We start from the raw sequence: 20,897 nt of genomic DNA, 5'->3' as shown, positions 1-20,897 counted from the left end.
TTGCTTTGATAAATAGAACGATTTACTTGTAAATATGTCAACTTACAGAAGTGAAATGGGTCTTAGACAAAACTAATGACCACTTAAGGCTATAGTTCAGACTGATCCAACAAAACCCAACAACCACTGGAATCTAGTGTTGGTGTTTGTTGAGGCTGTGTAAACTAGCCTTTAAAATCCGAGGGTAAACCTTGTAAGCTGTGAGAAAGAAAAAAACAAGAAGAAGAAACAACACTGAAAGCAACAACCAAGACCACAAATAGAGAGAGAGTGAACGGAAAAGTGCTTAACAGGAGGGCGAGGAACACTGGCTCCACTGGGAGGTTTTGACGGAGCTGGTTTAGCAGGTGGAGGAGTCAGAAGACCAGCAGAAAGGTTAGAGTCAGGTGAGCTCATTGGCGTTAGTGTAACAGAAGAGATTTCGAGACAAGAGAACGATGTCACGTTGTGACACCAGAAGAGAGATGAGGGTCTCTGAAGCATGTAGGCCTCATTAGAAGAGTTAATGTGGAGAAGCTGTGGAAAGATCAGAACTAGTAAGCGCTGGTGTTCTAGTTTTCCTGCTGTGTTTTTTCCTTAAAAAAGGAAAAGCTCATGAGTTTAGAAAATATCTTTAGGCATAGCCGATGTCTATATGCAGCTAATTAACAGAATGGTGAAGGCAATTAGGTGCACTCTACTGGCGAAGTCCATGCAGCGCTTACAGGAGGAACTTGAGTAATCGTCAACTGTTCCTCTAAGACTTGCAATTGCTTCTTCAACTCAGAATTTTCAGCTTCGAGATCTTGAATCTATAAAGACAGATATCAATTTGTCAAACACAAATAGTCCTATTTGAGTCATTGAGTAACAACAGTTATAGCGTTCTCTAACTATATGTCATGCTCACTCTTTTCTGTAGGCCACCTATCTGCTTCCTCGTCTCTACGTCTTTTCCCCCGGACTCCAGAAACTTCTTGTACGCCAAGTCAAATGCTTGGCCGATGGTCAGTGTTATCTCTTCTGCCTGGAATCGACAGATAAATTGCAGATGTTTTACATCGTCAGTGTTTTGTTTATTTGTCTTTTGAGACGCAATAAAGTATCCATGTAAAAGTTAATATAGTTATATAGTATATTTATAATATAGCTATAAATATGAAAGAGTGGCAGAATCATTTCATTAAAAATAATTAGGACTATTATGACATTATCTGTTGTCTTACACATTTTTCACTGTCACACACATAGCAGAGATGTTTGTTGGACTCCGAATCTTTACAAATGAATGTGAATATCCTTTTGTCCGTCTTATCATCTGCACAGAAGGATATCCTGTGCAACTGACAGTTGTACTGCACTTCCTGTGAAAAAGAAAACAGGATTAGAGACAGTATAGACAAAATATAGGGCCTTTAGATCGATATGAGCATACAGTGGAACCAAAAGTATTAGGACACATTTATTAAATATTTTAATGTCCTATGGTGATTTTTTGGCAAATGTATGAAGTGAGTTCACCTCAGGTTCACATGGGTGTCTTAGCAGAGTAACCACATGTAGTAATATAATATTAACTATGAACATGATCCACTAACATTTAAAAACCAGAAAGTGTCCAAATGCTTTTTATAGGGCCATTATAGTCCCTCAATTGTCTCTTAAACAACATGGCTCACGTTCAACACAATTTGTTTCAAAAATATGTTTGTTAGGCTATGCACATACCTTTGATTTAGGATCTAATATTTTCACTCCGTAGATGGATATCTGTAATTCGACTTTTGGGATCTTCTGTCCCTCTGACTTCTTAATGTGCCTCTGAAACTTTGAATAGAGAAAGATAGAAAGACCACAATCACATTAAGAGAGATCAAATATGTATAATAGTTATAATACTAGTAATAAAAAGTATTGTATATATACTTCTTATTTCTTATTATTATTTAAATATGACTTTCAATAGCATTTCTTATTTTATCAAAATCCCTTACAAATGATAATGTAAGAATAAAGGGATAGTTCCCCCAAAAATGAAAACTCTGTCATCAATTACTCACCCTCATGTCGTTCTAAACCCGTAAGACTTTCGTTCATCCTCGGAACACACAATCTTTTTGATGAAATCTGAGAGATTTCTGTCCTTCCACTGACAGCTACTCAACTACCACTTTGACGCTTCAAAAAGTTCAGAAAAAGATTTTCATTTGTGCTTCGAAAGTCTTACGGGTTTAGAACGACATGAGGATGAGTAATTAATGACGTTTTTGGGTGAACTAACCCTTTAAGAGAGGAGTGGGGTTCTCTATGCATCATTAAACAGCTGTAATCCAGCATAAGGTCTGTAACAGCTGGAGGGTGCTGATATTACATCCTCTCAAGAGTAATGCACTTCCTGTTTCCAGATGAAATCAACGTAACTTACCTTGAGCTTTCTGACAGCATCTTTCACGATTTCTGTACCTTTGGGTTGATCAACTTCTGTATTTCCCAGAAACTATGGAAGAAACATGAAATTCATATTTATTCACAGATTTTAAAAAAATCCATAAATCAATCAAAGTGTGTCAATGAAACAATAAGCTACATGAAGGAGAATATTTTAGACTTTTTTATTATTATTATTGAACACAAAGCAAACCACACCAGTACTTTCGTTTATTGTGCAGACATTTTCAGTTATTTTGGGTTCAATTATAATGTTAATTTCATAATCATTCATAACCCAACATGAACAACACTACATTGAGGCTCCAACAGATGGAGCTATTAACCTTTTACCCAGTCCTTATGGTCAAGACGCCGTGCTAGCAGATTTAACAAACATACCATAATGGCTTACGGCTAGCCATTACTTCTTTAGTCTAATGGCTACTCTATTGAAGTTAATAAATGAACAGCATTTTGACAGTAACCACAAAGATTTCCAGACTATACTTATGTGATTTTCTAGTCTGACCCATTTTCACTTAACATTAACTCAACATTTCACTCACAAAAACATTACTTTTCTCGGATGAGGCTATAAACCGAATCTTTAAAAGGTCCCTCCACCTTCCCGAACACGAATTTCTGTGATTCAGTCATTACTGCTGGTCAGCCTCTTTCTAAGAATGCATTGAAAATAATGGATTTATGATTAGTCCTACTCATTACACAGACAAGTGAAATGTGAAATACTATATTCTTCTGGTGGACAAGAACTGCACTCTCTTCCAAACTGGAGTTAAACAAATCAGACCCGTAAACGCATCTGCAGCACGTAGTTATGATGGATGTCGTCCGCACTCAAGGGCAAGTGAGCACGGTGGAACAGAAAGTGAGGCAGGAGTGATAGATACACTACATTACACTGGGTGGAGAGTCTCTTGTTCCTGACGACTGTTCCCTGCTGGTCCGAATGTGTTCTTTTTTTTGCCAAAGACATCCAGCCTTTGCTCATCTATCACCTCCTACACTGGCAGAATACCATTTTTTCCTTCTTTAATTCACTTTCTTTGTCTATTCTCTTCTCCTCTCCAAAGGCAGACAACACAGCTGAAACTTCAGCAGCTCTCTAAGAATCAAACTCCTTTTGTTTTCGGGAGGAATTCAGTGAGACATCTTAGAGTCACTGCTCGGGAGCAGACAGCTTCTGAACAGAAGATGAGTCTTTGGTGAAACGGAGCGTAAAACAGCACTGACAGTGTATACGAGATGTTCTTCCCACAAGAAGTTTGATGAATAGCAAAAGAGACACAAACAAATTCATTGTTTTATGAAAAGACTGAAAAAAAAGAGAAAAAAAACACAGACAGAAAAAAGTGAAAATTGATATAGCATTTGGATTGATCCTTCCATTTAGGCTGTCTCTGTAGACCTCTGGATATTTGTAGGAATTTTTTGTTTTTTTTTGTTTCTTTAAGTACAATTCCTGTATGTATGATGACAAGCATTAAAGTCAACTTGAAATCAAAACTGACCCCATTTTCTTTCTTCATACAGTACATAGAGTATTTTTGGTTTTATTCTGCAAGATTCACTGTTATTTCAAATAAAGCCGAACTATTTATTGTCATAGTTCATAGTACAAGAGATTTTGTACTAAGGCTGTTACATAATATATATTTAATGTATAAAAAATATACCAAACATATCAATTTGCTTATAAATGAAAAAGCCTTAAAAATGATCAGATGATAAGATTTCTCTCTCAAATAAACGCTGTTCTTTTTAACTTTCTATTATTCAAACATTATTTCATTGTTGGAAATATTTGGGATAATGTAAGTACACAAGTTTACAAAATATATAACATTGCTCTAGTGTTTTTTTTTATATATTTTAATCCAAAAATCTTACATATTGTGCCATTAAAACTAAATTTTGAAAACAAAAATTAATTGTAATAATATTTCACAATCTTTTACCATATTTTAGATTAAATAAATTCAAACTCGTTGAGATAATTCTTTCAAAAAGATTATTTACTGACCCCAAACTTTTGCAAATATATATTTTTTAAAGTATAGATTACCAAAGTAGCCACATTCATCTACAATACATTTTAAGAGAAAAATATTTAGTGGAAAAAGAGGTTCACAACACATACCTTGACATTGTATGCTATAAAATGCTTGGCCAGAGCTTCTGGAGTGTGCATCCATGATTTATCTAGAAAGAGACAGAACACTATTAACTTAAAGCACTTTATGAAGTACGCAAAATCTTAATGATATTCTCAATGTTTCAGACAAACAGTCTATAAAAAGGAGTCAGTCCTTTAAATCATCTGATGTTCAGACCTCTTAGCAGTGAAAACTCTAGTGCAAATGTGTATAAGCAATAAACCAGTTATTATAAATTATTACATTTTTAATCAACTGCTGTTCAGAACTCTAAGCAGTGAAACCAGTGTAAATATCTTTAAACAACAGAATTAATAATTTTTCATTAATAATAATAAGAAACAATTTTTTTTTTCTCCTAGAGTCCTTACATAACTAAATAAAGCAATTTCCAAGATTGTCAAAAAAGAACAGCCAAAATCCTGAGCACAAGAAGGATTTCAGTTAACAGTGTACTGTAGCTCAACCTGGTTTGTCAGAAGGGGAATTACTGAAATCGGCCTGAAAGGAGTGCAGACAGGGGGTCAGATGTGATGGACAGGAGACACTGCTGTGCCTATGCTTGTGTGACAGCTTAGAAGAAACTGCAAGGCCTAACTGTGACAAACAAGCCGCAGGAGTCACAACATTCAGAGCGCCTGCCGATTTACTCTGCATCAACACCAGGAGCTCGTGAACAGTTAGCCACACCATTGTGTGTCCGGAATCACTCCCTATTCCCTATAGTACATATGGGGTGTCAGCCGTTTGGCCAACATTTGCAACTCATCACACTCTTCTTCCCAAATTCTTTCTTTAAACTTTGCTTTAATTGCTTCTGAGAGAGTGTTATGCAACGGTATTCTGGACATCGGCCATACAGCCATTTAGAGGGAAACAACGACCAATTAATCTCCCATTTAGCTAAGAATAACTCAAGCAGATCGAAATAAAAGACCCCTGAGGACTCAAAACCTCTTCTGGTATTTCAAGAAAGCAGTGATCGATTTTAATCAGCAGTTAATTGTAAATATACAGAAAAAGAAATGCCCTATACGGACTGAAAAATGAGTAACTCCTAGATAAGCGGTCAATTCAAAACTCAGCCACACTTTGAAGCATTCGGAGAAATAAGGGATTTAAATTGTTGAGTTATAGATATAATGTGTCATGTAGTCCATGCACTTAAAAGTCAATGATCAAGGTTCAAATGTTGTGTATTTTGATCTCATTCTTATCCTCATGAATCCATTGCTTATTGAAAATCTGCCAGTTTTTCTTCTTCCATGGATTGTCAGGGCATAGTTTGCACGCTGAGATTCCTCATAGAGTGTGATTCATAGGTCAAATGAAGAAAGCACACCTCAAAATGTCACAGCGTTCTTCTTGCGTACATCCGTGTGTAAGAACGGTAGGTGATCACAGTGGTGCAGAAACTGATGGCAAAGTGTCTGAAGAAATGCATTGCTTATTCTTATATTTTATGAAGGGAAACCAATATGAATGGAGAATGGGTAACAGAGAGAACATTCTGCCAAAAGGTCATTAGAGAAAGCACTGAAATATGTCAAAAGTGATTGTGTCTGTGGTGCCATCAAAACATTTCTGTGCATATCTGAGCATCTCGACTCTCTCTTTGCCCTACTAATAGCAGGCTGAGCGTGTGTTGTGCATTTAATGAATTGTATTGAATTGGAAGCGCGGCCAAATATCGATAATTTTCCCACACTATAATATCCAATGATCAATGAGTGAACATCAAGTCTGCCAAATCAGAACATCTTGTGCATATTCTTAACAGGATTCCTCTGCAAGGGCTTCAGAAGAGCGTAAGAGCCTTGGTAGTCTCCGCATCTAATTTTACAGCTCACTGCTTTGATTCATGGAGCTCTGAATGGCAATAAGGCGACATATTATAGCAAAAATAAGATAAGAATGATCTATTACAATAGTAATGCTTCTTTAAGCCACTTTAACAAACAGTAAAGAAATGCACTGAAGTGGGCACTAAGCCCTTGTATTTCAATTGAAATAGATTTAAGTGTTGAAAACGCATTTTAATACGCGTTCTGGAGCCCAAGCACCTGAGCAATTTTTCATTAAAGAAAGATTATGTTTTATCCATATTCGCAGGGTATTTTCTGTCATCTCCAGCTACATGCTATGAAAGCCTGGAGGTATTAGCAATGCGATGATGACATGTTCAGAAATGTTTTTCTGCAAGCGTTTTGCAGGGAAATAAATAAAATGAAAGAAGATACAGAGACAGAAAAAGATGGCACAACTGTTACATGTAATATAAGTAATTAGGTATTGTGTATAATTTAGCTAAGGTTATGTACAGGATACTGTGAAGTGTTTTGGGAATACTAGATTGTCACTAATTACCAGCCGCACTCCACAAACATGATGATTTCTGAGCTTAAAAGCATTAAAAAAAGACGAACAAATCACATCAGAGATTATGCTAAATCTTTTGTGCTATTTAGGCTATTCAAGCTGATCATGTGTGGGTTCAAACTTGATTTTATTATGCTCTAAATAACAGACACTGTAGCTATTTAATGTTCGGTGTCTAGTAATTGGATGCATAAGTCTGGAAAGAATCTGGGTCCAATTATTTCTTTGTCATCACACAAACAGTGTTTCTGCCTTCGAGCTTTGTGAGTTCCCAACCATCTAATTCAGAAACTAACAGTCTATACCTGTTGAGTATGCGAACAGTAATTGAACCTGTAACTTTACGTTTCATTATTCTATATTTTTTTTCAGCAGATAACCCTAAAGAATCAAAACATTATTTAGCACGATTATTGCAAACTATTAGTCTATAGTTAATTCAGTTTATATATTGCAGGCTCTACATTGTTCATATATTAATAGGCTATATACAAAGTTCTTCAATCATTGTCTGTAATTTTATTATTGTTTAATTACCTCTATTAGCTCTACCTCTAATTACCTTAGTAGTGTAATAGTAATGTATTTTATGCCTCTTAACAACAAAAATTAATCAACCCATTATACTGGGTTAAATAACCAACCTAATTTGCGGAGTACAATTAACCCAAAATGTGTTTACCCAGCCCTTGTATAACTTGATATATCCATCCATCCATCCATCCATCCATCCATCCATCATTATCAACTTTTACCTAGAAGATTTTATTAGGCTGAGTTTTATGAGAAAAAATGATCATACATTGACTTTGAAAAATAATAACAATAATAATAATTTATTACCAAAAAGAAACAATAAAGAAAGACATATTTACATTACCTAACAGAACAATGACGAATCACCCACCTCATTTTAAAGCAGGGTGGCATTAGTCAGACTCCATTAGACAGAAACCTCTTCAGTATCATCACTTCAGAACTCACACTAGACACTGCTGGTAATGAATGCATGGCCATAAAATGATTACTGTCTCTCTCTGGTAAATGTCGCTATTGTTCATAAGCAGGCTGGATAGACCTTTTTGTGTTAGTTGGAGAATTTAATGCTGTCTTTCAGACAGATGGGCTATTGGTGTTCTCCACGGTCCAACAGCACGGTCTTGTGCACCAGAAAGAAGGCGATTGTGACAGCGGGAACATCCGTGCAAGGCAGTGGAGGGAAATGTGTTGTGGCCGCAAGAGCTTTTTTTTCAGTGCCAAAATAATTACTTTGTTATGCCTAACCTCTTTATGAAATCAGATTACAACTTTTTCTGGATAAATGAGCAAATTGTAACTGAATGTAGTACCCTAGAGATGCACCAATACGCATTATGCAAAACAATGATGAACAGTAGTTTGATTCATAATGATTTCACAAATTCAATGACCTTGGTGATCAGCTATAGTGGCCTACTTACCGTAATATTATTAACAGTTTCTGAAAACATTAAACAAGTCACCCTCAAATAATTAATCTGTAATATACTTGAAAATAACTGCACTAATAAATAAAAAAATACCGGTATTGGTAATGGAAGGGCATTGGGAAAATGGTATTGTGCATCCCTAATATAATCTCTCATTCATATAAAAACCAAATGTGTTATAGTAATCTGAAAACGTATCTCTAAACATCATCATATCTTCCATCATCTCAAGGGATTTAGCATTGGACAGCGCTTGCGATTACGGTTATTATCTTCAAAGCGAGCCAGACAGAGCAACAGGAGCTCCTAACACAGAAATATTACCAGTGCAATCCCTGCCATCTGGGATCGAAGACTGGCCAGTTGGGTTTATCACATCAAAGATCCATTAATTCATTTTGGAAAGAAGGGTGGGACAGGTGGTTGTAAATACATAGAGAGAAAAAACAGGTCTCTGGAGTCAGACAGGTTGTCTGCTCCAAGCCACTGAGAAATGACAGAAAGGGAGGAGAGACTAGGGGAGGAACAAAGAGAGGTGGACACAGAAAGAATAAGAGAGGTACAGGCAGACATGGACAAGGAGAGTCTGAATACTAGATTTTTATAAGGGTTTCTGTTAGGACTGTCAAAATTTAACACAATAAAATAATGTAAGTAATTATAAATAAATAAAAAGCCTGTAGTCAAATCTGTACTTTCTGCAATTTCCAACCATCAGAGCAATTAATTAATTACATTCATTAAAATACACACAAAGTATTTACATCAATTTAATATTGATATATGTAAATAATACTGCGATTAATTAAGTGTAATTTGGTTAAAAAAAATGTAATCATCATCATGATAGTTTTAGTCATTATAATTTTTTTATCGTTTTACAGCCATAAAGATTCTGTTCGATGGACAGACAGAGAAAAGAGAGGAAAGCAAGACAAAAAACAGGTACAACACATACCTTTTTTTCTGTTAAATGCCCGGTTCATGCTTGAAAACGCTCCGTCTTGGCTGAGATTTCCTGGAATGTGCCACTTCTACCTGCCGGGATGAGAGCATATGGAAATTTACTCCATGGAGTCTGAGAAGTAGGACTACATGCTTCAAAAAAACGAAATTCTTTGAATTTGCCTTAAGGTTAAATCTCCTACTGTAGGTTGTGTTATTGCAGAAAATGTTACTGGGTTAAAAGCTATTGGGTTCACAAGAAATAACCCCTTTAAAAAACAAATATCTCTACTACAGAGAAGTACTATAGCAGGTAGGGGGAATAACAGTCAAAACTATAAATATTATGGGTAACTGTGCTCTTCATGGTTCAAACATTTGAACATGTATTTGTGGAGGATGGATGCAGAGGGTTTTCAAAAGTCAGACAGTGAAATTAAAGGTGTAGCAAGGGATTTAAAAAAAACAAACAAAAAAAAACAAGCTGAAAACACTAAATTGCTTAAGATCCCAATGAATATAAAATTGGATTTTTGTGTATGAATTTGAGGCCATCTTTATCCTAATGTACTCTCTAAGAAACACTGTTAAAAGGGGATCAGACAGAGCATCAAAACACACTTGTAGCCAATCAGCAGTAAGGGGCGTGTACACTCATTAGGGGGGAGGTGCCAGTGTTGTAAAATGTGTTAATGAAGTTGGTGGCAGATAATAGATAGGGGTGTGATGCTTTTGGGTAGGGACGCATTTGTTTTGGCGAATTTAAATATGAACAGAGTGTCTCAGAAATCGCTTACTGCACCTTTAAACGTTAACAAACTACACTTTAGCACATATGAATTTACATATGAATTTTTATCCAATTGAATATTCTCTAGAATGAGAATCTCCCTTCCCCCAATGCCACCATGTGATACTGAAACATATTAGCTATTGAGAAAAAGAGGAGAGCTCTATGGGCTGCATGATAGATTGAAATAAAATTGATATCGCAATAAGATCGTGAGATTGTCAAATCAAACAGGCTGTCATTTAATTAAATAAATATTTGTTACCTTTTTATATTTATCGCATATTTTTATTTTTCCAGCAATCAGTCAAAATAAAAGCTTTATGGTTTCAAAATGAAGAAATGAAAATGAAAATATTAGTACTGCAATTTTTCAGTAGAATAAAGTTGTATTACTCCCCTTTTTATTTAACAGTAAAATAGAGTTATTACAATATATTTATTGATTAATACTTTTATTTGTAATAATAATCACAATATCATGATAATTACTTTTATTTTATAGTCATTAGTCAAAGTCAGGGGGAAGGAAAACTCAAGTGGAATGATATAAAAAAAAACTCTCAACAATACAGTAGACTTAAAAAACAATTTTCACTCAGAAATTGCAAGTAAATTTAATTTATTTATATTTACATTTAATCATTTAGCAGACGCTTTTATCTAAAGCGACATACAAATGAGGAGAGTAGAAGCAATAAAAGCAACAATAGGGCAACAATATGCAAGTGCTGTGACTAGTCCAACACGATCTCATGAAAGTGCGTATCTATTCCACGAATGTTATTTCTTGCACCATTTATACACCAAAAATGTTTTTTTTGCGTGCATATGCAACGCAATTAAAACCGTTGGGTAGGATTAGGGGTGGGAGTGCGTGCGTATTACACGCCATAAAGTGCGTATTATATGCACGCAATTTTTCAGCTTTTTCTTTATTATTATTAATATTATTAGTTTTTTTGCAGAAATATTATTTTCTTACCCACTCAAGAATGCTTAATTCTTTCCAACTACAGCCATTAAAGTCGTCTGATTCAAATTCCTGTATTTCTTTATTTATTGCATTATATAGGCACAGAAAAACAAAATATCACAATGTCATTTTTTTCCTACTCTATGTACCACTCAAAACGTTCTGCTTTGAACAGCCTTGTCTTGTTAAAAACAATGTGACAAGGCAGAAAAGGGTGTTAATTTCAGTGGGTCTTTAAGCGTGACACTATAGCAAAAAAATGAGGAAGATGTCAAAAATAAATAATTTTCACTGCATGCTTTTTCCAAGCTTCTCGCTCTCAGGCATTGTCAAACATCAGGAGATAAGCTAAGCCAATGAGTTATATAGGCTATGAGACAAACTATTCAAATGTTAAGCCCAATGGGCAGACATATTACAATAGCACTGACGGATGAATGAATGAATGATGAGAGAAGAGAACGCAAGACATCCTCAGGAGGTCTATGTGCGCATTACAGATCTCCCTGATGCAGTGAAGACAATAGAGGCTCTTTAGAGAAATGCATCTTTAACTTCATAATGACTTCAGTGCAAGCTCATCACTCCCACTGCCTGTCTGTGACTTAGCAGTCATGTTAACTCAAACATGGAGCAAATCTATCTTTTTTTCCTGGGTATATCATTGCATGACTTCACTGAATGTATTGTGTGGAGCTAATCATGTTCATATCAAAATGGAGTAAGACAATAATAGAAAACAGTTTTAATACTGTACACAATGGAAGATGAGCACAGAAATAATATATTCTTGTTATGAATAACTGAGTAACCTTAAGATTAATTGTCAACTGTCCATGGGGAATCTGAAATGTACTTTTTTTCTAGAAAACTGTTCAAATAGTAATGAAAGAGTGAAACACAGAAAAGCACACTGTTATGTGCTAATGGTAAGCTTCAATTAAACTCTATTGTCTGAAATGCTATTTTGATATGACCAAGAATTCTTTAAACAAGTCATTTCACACAGCATCTGGCAAAATAAGCAGTGTAAGAAGTGATTTTTATAGTGTGTTTTCATGTGAAGGGTGTGGAGCATCATTGGAGGGACAGAGTAAATTATAGTATTTCAGGATGACATCTTGGCACAGAAGAATGTGATTTAAGGTTTCATGACAGAACAATGCATGTTTTTTGTTTTTGTTTTTTTAAATCTTAAACATATCATTCACCCCACTTGGTATAATTTACATGATGATGACAATATGTGAGCAGCTTAATGGTTTGAGACAATGAGGCTCTTTGTGACCAACTGTGAAAATAAATGCATCTGTCTGTCTGTAAAGCCAAAGTCAGAAAATATGAAATTATGTGCACGTACACAGGCACATTTAGGCTCCCAAGTGAACAGTTCAAACAAAAATCAGCATTACTGCCAAGTTTAAATGCAAAGGGGTTGAACAGGAAGGCAGGCACTTGTATTTTTATTCACAGGCAATTGAGCTGTCATAAAGAGCTATGGAGAGTCAAACGTACAAGGACAGCGGTCATCACTGACTGAGCACGTGAAATCATGAGTTTGTCGCGTCACCCCTGCCAGCAGCCTAAAGAGACCAAGAAGTGGAACAACTCTGAAAGAATTCATAAATCATTAGAAGTTCTGTCACAGTTCAGAAAACTTGTGAAAAAGCGCTGACATATACGGAGTCATATTTATGGTCACCATTGCACAAATTTCCTAACTAACACATTTGCTCCGCAACTTCACAGGAGAACTGCCCATACCATTTCATGACAACATTCCACAGAGAGTGTACAAAATAAACTCTGGCTATAATGCCCACTCTTTCCCAGTTATTCTGCAACGCAATATTATCTGTTGCCCGGTCACACCTGGGCAAACACCTGGCTGTGCCGTCCGCCTGCCTGACTGACAGCAGGCTGTGTTTGTTCTCCGTTTATCACTTCCTGGCTGGTCACTCTGTCCCACAGGGGAGACCCTGAGACCGTCCTTTATGCTGAGCTGCAAAGTTTGCTGATAATATTTAGTATCTTCAAAGTGAACTCCGGCTTAGGAATGTCTGAGAGAAGTCAAAGCCATTTATAACTGTTGGGTGGAGAAGCTATACGGTCCCCCAGATGTGAGGTCTGATGTTGCCTTGGTCCTTTTGCCTGGATTAAAAATGAAAATATAGTTGCAAACAGCAATTATTGGGAACCAAGTGCAATTAATCTTGGAGCCCAAAAGCTCACAAAATGATTTGTTGAAAACGGCAACAAATATATATTTTTTTCCCTTTCAGGAATTGACCATTTTAGTGAAATTGGCCATTTTGACGATGGCCCTGTAGACTACAACATTCTGCGGTGTGTCAAACACATGCCAGGCGAACAATTTAGTTTTAATAAACGTTTATTTTCTTTAAAAAATTCAATAGGCTATGTTGGAAAAATGTATTGTGCAAAAATAAATGTGGGTACAGGGGATAGTCAAAATTATTATTATTATTTTTTGCTTTAAATAACCACCAATAGAAGCTACAACAGGACCATTTCTGGAAAAAAATTGGTTACAAAATGAACCTTTTAAAAATCTAAACTGACTATTAGGGAATTGTGTTTCTTTGAAAATTCTATCCAACTATCAAAACACTTTAAAGGGGACCTATTATGCAAAATTCACTTTTGTATGGTGTTTGGACATAAATGTGTGTTGGCAGTGTGTGTACACATCCACCCTACAGTGGTAAAAATCCACTTACTAATTTTTTTTAAATCCCCATAAATCATAAGCACGACCTGTTTTCAGAATGCGGCTTTAGTGACGTCACTACAGCCACAGGCCCCGCCCACGAGTGTTGTTTTAACTTAGACCCGCCCTGATCGAGGTCACAGCGAGTTGTATACATCCGCCATTGCTGCACTGATGAGAATGTCTCCCAAGTGTTGAAGGTGTTGTGGCTAGATGTATTCATTCACATAGCTCTCTCTATTTACTCCTGAAATCTGAGCCAGCCGCTGAAGACGAGGTGGGTTCATTTTGTTTTTGAAGAAAATGCTCCCTCAAATCTACCGAAATTTGTTTATGTACTTACGCACCTCTTATACTGTGTTTACTCAGCTCTTACAGTGATTTTCTGGAGTAAAACTGACTTGTGACATACAATAAACTTTATTAAACTCATCAGTATATTTTGTGTCATCATTCAGACGTGGTCCTACAGCAGGCTTGTATTAATAGTGGCTACAATTAATGACACACAGGTTATAACCGTAATTAAACTAAACTATACCTGTTCCAACTCCATACAGCATATATTCTCTGACTCTAGGCATTATTGTCAGAGTCGAAATGAACACCGTTACTGTGAGTTTGTTTTGATATTATCATCTTTCCGTGAGTTGAGATTGTTCACTGAGCAGGCTCCGCCCCCTGTGCCGTGAACCAGCAGCTCATTAGCATTTAAAGGAGACACACTAAAACGGTGCGTTTTTCTGAGCCCCAAAAAGTGAAGATTTAAACATGCTGTAAAAAAATATCTGTGGGGTATTTTTAGCTAAAATTTCACATACACACTCTGGGGACATCAGAGACTTATATTACATCTTGTGAAAAGGGGCATAATAGGTTGCCTTTAATTTTCACATTTTAGATTTCAAGATTTTTTGTTATTTCTTATAAACAACAATATTTTGGGAAATGTTTCATATAATAGTCCTTATGAGCTAAAAGTAAAGTAAGAACTAAGGAGGACAACAAACATTCACATAACCATGTTGGAAATATAAAAAATGACCTACTTTCTCATTAGAATATCTTTTTATGATGGTGTTCAAAAATACAAAATTTGGATTTAAAAGCACAAAGCATGCAGCAGCTCAGGATGAACCGAAGAATGTAAACATCCACAGCCACGAAAAAAAAAAAAAAAAGGCTGTTCAAAGTTGATGAGCATTCCACTTATATGACCCAGATCTGAGTCAACATTGCCAGCATTTACAACAAAACTATGCTTCACCACCTCAACTGAACTGAGAAAAAGAAATAAAACTATCCTTTGTTTCCAACAGAACCCTATTCACTGAGCTCAAATAGCGAAATAGCAATGTTTATTAATTCAACCCTCTGCATTCCTTACATGGATCAGTTGTTATTCACCGCTGAGCTCGGAGCCATACTCCAAACACTCATGTCCTTTCTGTCAGACCTCTCCACATAAAAAGGCCAACATTCTTACCAATAAAGAGAGGAGATTTCCAAAGCACCAGCCAGTGTCTTCTGCCAAATACGAACCAAATGAGGAAGCCAGTGGAGAGCGCTTTTAGACGAAGGCAAAAAGATGGGTGAAATGCAGAGCGGGGCGACTTATTCGCTTTCACACAAGCTGGGATACTAAGGAGGAAGTTCCAGCAGTGCTTAATAGTTTTCAGCTGTGGGCCAGATGGGGTTATGTGAAGTACTAAAGTAAGAGGGGCGGCGGGTTTGCAAGCAAAACGAGGTGTCTCATGAGTGTGAGAGAACCTCTTGAAAGAAAAGAGACAGGAAGAATGAAAGACGGAAATAAGTAGTGCTGTGTAGGTGGAACATTTTTCAGATTTATATCTCTGGAATACTTCTCTGGCCAATCACAGCATTGTACAATCAAATATTTCTGTATCAACTAAACTGTATTTGTATCTATTCCCCATTTATTTTCCTTTTCAACATTAGAATAAACAATTGGCACCATCTTGCAACTCAAAATGAAACTGTAACACTGCAGTAACTGACCAACACTCTTAAAAATAAAAGTTTTCACAGCGATGCCACAGAATAACCCTTGCTGGTTCCCCAAAGAACCTTTCAGTGAACAGTTCCACTTTTTCTTAGTGTGAATAATATTTCAATAATATAAACTTTTTCAAAAATAAAGCTTTTATCGAAAGGTTCCATGGATGTTAAAAGTTATTTATGGAACCATTGATGCCAATGAAGAACCTTTATTTCTAAGAGTGAAGGCTGCCAGATGTGTTTAAATAAATAAATAAATAAATAAAATTATTATTAATAATACAAATATTATTATTATTGGTAATACTTTACAATAAGTTTCCATTCCATTTGTTAACATTGGTATCTGTTAATATTACTTAACGGAAGCTAACTGACAACGAAAAGTTGTATATTTATTAACTAATGTTAACAAAGATGAATACATTCTATAACAAAAAAATTACCTAAAAAGTATTTTGCGGTATTATAAAAACATGTAAGTTCCAATGAATGCACCCAGAATTTTTTCTGCTTGATGGTTTCCCCTCAGAACTGTTCAGTAAATCCCACTTATTTGTACTGCATATATCGTTAATGGCAGCTAGGAAGATAATTACTGTGAACTGGATGAAGGCGCACAAACCCACTGTGAACGAATGGACACATACTGTACACTGAAACAGATATACATATTTGAGAAGATGACTGCAGACTTGCAGTTAAAATCAGAAATTTTTCAACAGAAGTGGGCACTAATTGAAAATTAGCTTGAAATAAATAATATATGTTAATGTTTGAACAATGCAGATGATGTACTGGTAGCCTATGTGGTGTATTCTCTGAAGTGCTGTCAAGGATTTGTGTATTGTGTATCTTAATTTTTTATTTTTTATTACTCATTTATTTACTCTACATGATTAATATTCTATGTAAATGTTAGGTAACAGTGCTCTGTTTATAAGAAAAGTTCAATAAAAACACATGTAAGTATCGGTAATTCTCATAAGGACATTAACTCACTGAAAACTTGCTGAACAGATGAAAACAAAAAAAGTTTTTCCATCACAGAAAAAAACCCAACATCAACCACAAACTTTCTGGTTCATACTTCAGCCACAGAGCAACTTGAGTGCAAGACTGGACTTTGGCAGCTAACGGTGTTATGCTCACTGAAATCTGACACCCATGCCTTATACAACACAACATCACAACTGTTACAGATGACCAAGACACTGGGCAGACATGGAATTGTACACCTCATATATATATATATATGATGAAAAGTACAGCACTCTTTCTTCTCATCTCCAAAACTAAGCAGAGTGGTCTTATCGGGCTGTGCTAGTCTTGGCATCAGCAGGTCTGAGAATATTTTAAAAGATTCTTTTCCTTTATTACCCTAAAATGTGTTTTCCTTTCCATCATCTCGCCCCCTCCGCCTTGTGTGGACAGATGTGGGGAGGGGAAAGTAATGCGTTTAAGACTTTTGCATTTTCCATTTCGTGAGTTAAAAGTACTTATTCTGTAGTTTGGACCATATGCTTTAAGAAGTGCAGAAGTCGTCATAATCTTACATGCACCTGGCTGACATTAATAAGAAATGTTGACAATTAAATGTTTATCTTGTGAAAATCTGATAACATTTACAGATGAGCCAGAAAATAAACTAGCATAAGCAGGATCAACAATGTGTCCTTAAACTACTATCAATGAATGCAGATATACACAAATGTAATACAACAATTATCAACTGTTCATTTTAATGAATAGATTTCAAATAGTTACCCAATAACTCATTTGTGCTACCATCCAAAAACAATTCACAGAAGTGTGGGTTCCAGACCGAATGTCCATTTGTGCAATGAACGGATTTTAAGCGACTCTTTCTGCAGGTTACAAGTTAATTTCTTTATGAGTGAGTCAATTATTGTCCATTCAATCGATCCGTTCAAAACACGGATTCAGGGATGAAACAAGTGAATGTCTTTGAGAGAGTCAGTGAATATTTCACAGATTAATTCAAAATCACTTGGATTGTCCGAAAACACATACTGTCTGAGTAGGTCCTACATTTGAATTTGAACTTTGTGTCTGTTAAAAAAGTATGTTCTATATATTGTGAATATGGGTAGAATGAATGAAATGTGGATGTACTACATCCACCATATTGTTACTGTCAAATGACCTACCAGTGTCAGTTGCATTGCGTCACTGCCAAATATACCCGACTGGACTACAATAATAGTCAAGTCCAGTCAACTTTATTTATATAGCGTTTATACATAATACAGATTGTTTCAAAGTAGTGATAAACAGGAAAATAACAATTCAATGATGCAAACATAAGTCAATTATGCTGTAAAGCAGCTCTAGAAAGACAATAGTAGTCATTATTATTCACTTGAAATCAGTTCAGTGTTGATTCATTTCAGCTCAATAACTGTATAAAGTACATCAAGGTAACGACTAAGACAAATCAGACAAAATTATTTGTTATATTTAACAAATAATATTTAAAACTCAGTTTGGGATTTATGGGATCTATGGACTACATGCTCTAAGTAGTACTGTACAGTAAGAAAGACATTTCCCTCCCCTGGATATGAACATTTATTAGAATTAATAAACAATTAACACTGAGTGTTCACGGGAAGAACAGGTTGATTGATTGTAATATTAATTTGACTACATTAAATTAATTATATTAACTGATCCAAATATTCAAAATCAATTATTACAAGTTATGATCTATTATTAAGATTTTTTTTAGAGCTAATTTGCTTCATCAATCATAAAATGAGTTCAAATCAGCTGTAAAGCAGCTCTGCAGAAATCAGTGATGTCATCATCCAGCTAAGTCGAATTCTCATCCAATAAAGTAGTGCAGTCAAATAAGTAATATTATTGAATTTATAAACACAGAGAAAATGGTTAAATCTGAAAAAAGTATTTCTTCTAACCCTAAACTTAAATGTGAAACAGAGTAGATACATTGGCTCAGCGACTTACAGAAGATGAAAATAAATGGAGTGGGTGATGAGATCTTGGCTGGGAGACAGAGCACAATCTTGTTAAGGTCGGAAGCTAAGGTCTACCCCAGTGAGTCTTCCTTCTCTAGGAATGTACTTGTCTGATCATGGCACAAAAACGGTATTCAAAACACTTTGTTCCAAAAGTCCTAGTGAGCTGCTAACGTAGGGAGCATTTTCAGGCATCATTGACAAGCTTTTAACTTGTTTTTGAAGGGGCTCCAGTGGTAGTCCTGGCTCACTTGGTTTCAACTTGGCTGCTTATTTTTAAAGGCAAAATAATTTGAAATCAATAGTGAGTTCAATCTCCCCTGCACTTCATGTAAGGAGCACTAATAGCTGCCTAAAGCATTTCAAATCAGTCACTTATGAAGTTAAAGTGGTTTTCTTCATTAATTAGGATAAACAGGTTTTGATGAGCCATAATTACAGAAGAACTCTTCAAGACAAACCATATCATCAACTAATAACACAACTCCAAGGTCGAGCAACAGAACAGTTTTCAATAGGTCAGCTGTTGACATTTTCTGATTCAAGAGCCAGAGGAAACCAACATTTTCAACAACCAAAATATATATTTTTAAATAAATAGACCAGAGCTTGCTGCTCATTCAGTGAGCAAAGATGTTCTACACGCTTCAATAATTTGATTGGTTTAGGGTTCACCAGGGTTTTTTAAGAAGAGCTTGAAAGGCCACAGTCTACTAATGTCTCTTGATATGTTTTTATAAATGACTCATCACACTGCTTCACACAAAGAGAGCACTAAAAGACAGAAAATAACAATGAATAGATAATTTAAGAATTTCAAACGCATTTTGCTGCAAAAAGTTTGAGTGCTTTATCATTAGAGAGTATTTATAGACTAATATCAAATGGCAAGTGAAGAGCCCCAATCTCACAAGTGCAGGGTCCAAAATTAACATTTTGCAGGACAAGTGAATTGGGGAAGGCTACTTCACAGACATGTCTGCTTTTAAACAAATACTCTCTGATTTTGTAATCCGTAAAGGTACATTTTTCTCTAAAGGCAACTATGCAGCCGACACGGACTCAGAAAACACTAGTTTATTAATAAATAATTGTCTCCTTGCTATTTTTTTCCGACACATTCATAATCATGATTTTTGCCAGTGCTTAACGGCATGCTTTATGCGTGCGCTTGAGTTAATATAAGTTGACCAATGGCTTAAATTAATGACTACTATAGTCGGCTAGAAAAATCTTTAGTTGGGGGAAGCCCTACTGAAAATAAAATATTTCTTAGCAGCTATGAAACTGTGTTGCATTATTTCTTGATTGTTTTGTCATTGCATAAGTGAAAAACAATGAAGTTGCTTGCTTATCTTGTAGCATCATATTCAAGCTAGCAAAAAAGTGCATCAGTGGAGTTCAGAACTCAATTTAAACCATTCATTAGAACTTCCGTGTGAATTTTCCACCCACTGGTGCCCAATTTTTTACTTGGCACTTCAAAGTGCCCATATTCAGAAAAAAACACGTGAACACTACACTTCAGATCCACATCAACATGCTCAGTGCTAAAGGAGCTACACTAGAGTGCTTTTTATGTTTACATTATTAGTGTAAGGGTCATTTGGACCATTTTTTCCCACATCCCCAGGTCATTCCACCTAAATCAACAAAGCATGGCCTTCTGAAGTAACCACATGATGATCTTTTAAAGCAAATCCCTTAGCAGTACTGAGACAGGACATGTGTTTACAACCACCAGTGGACCTTGAGCAGTAAATGTGGGATTCGGCCTCAATGATACACTTTGGTACAATGGGAAAATTGACCCATCTGTCCATTCAGACTATAGATATCAGGAAATTAAGTCCTCATCCATTCATTTCAAATAGTACACACTCAATGCAATATGCATGTTTGCTTTGATCAGCTGACAATGATGTGGCTTTTTAGATTGTAAATATGTAACAGACAGACAGACAGACAGAAGGAGGCCAAGAAAAAATACATAGCTCAAC

General features: G+C 35.8%; 1 protein-coding gene across 9 annotated transcripts in view; it reads right to left on the bottom strand.

Annotated features, from left to right (window-relative positions):
- gulp1a (GULP PTB domain containing engulfment adaptor 1a) overlaps window positions 1-20,897 on the bottom strand; it is a 50,475-nt gene that overhangs the window by 4,612 nt on the left and 24,966 nt on the right. For 3 of the 9 annotated variants that reach the window (XM_079618414.1, XM_079618416.1, XM_079618417.1), the window contains exons 2-9: window positions 9,393-9,472; window positions 4,571-4,632; window positions 2,405-2,476; window positions 1,708-1,806; window positions 1,206-1,343; window positions 890-1,006; window positions 705-791; window positions 292-516 (exon numbers count right to left, since the gene is read on the bottom strand). In XM_079618414.1, the coding sequence (XP_079474540.1) occupies window positions 292-516; window positions 705-791; window positions 890-1,006; window positions 1,206-1,343; window positions 1,708-1,806; window positions 2,405-2,476; window positions 4,571-4,632; window positions 9,393-9,420 (828 nt within the window). In that variant the 5' untranslated portion in view covers window positions 9,421-9,472. Of the gene's footprint in view, window positions 1-291; window positions 517-704; window positions 792-889; window positions 1,007-1,205; window positions 1,344-1,707; window positions 1,807-2,404; window positions 2,477-4,570; window positions 4,633-7,872; window positions 7,961-9,392; window positions 9,473-15,362; window positions 15,664-20,897 lie in introns of those variants that run through there. The other 6 variants (XM_079618419.1, XM_079618421.1, XM_079618415.1 and 3 more) reach the window with 5 other exon arrangements.

Source organism: Phoxinus phoxinus, assembly GCF_949152265.1.
Source record: "Phoxinus phoxinus genome assembly, chromosome: 7".
NCBI classification, from domain to species: Eukaryota; Metazoa; Chordata; class Actinopteri; order Cypriniformes; family Leuciscidae; genus Phoxinus; species Phoxinus phoxinus.
Note: the sequence above shows the minus strand (reverse complement) of the source record. Positions and strands in the feature narration are given on the sequence as shown.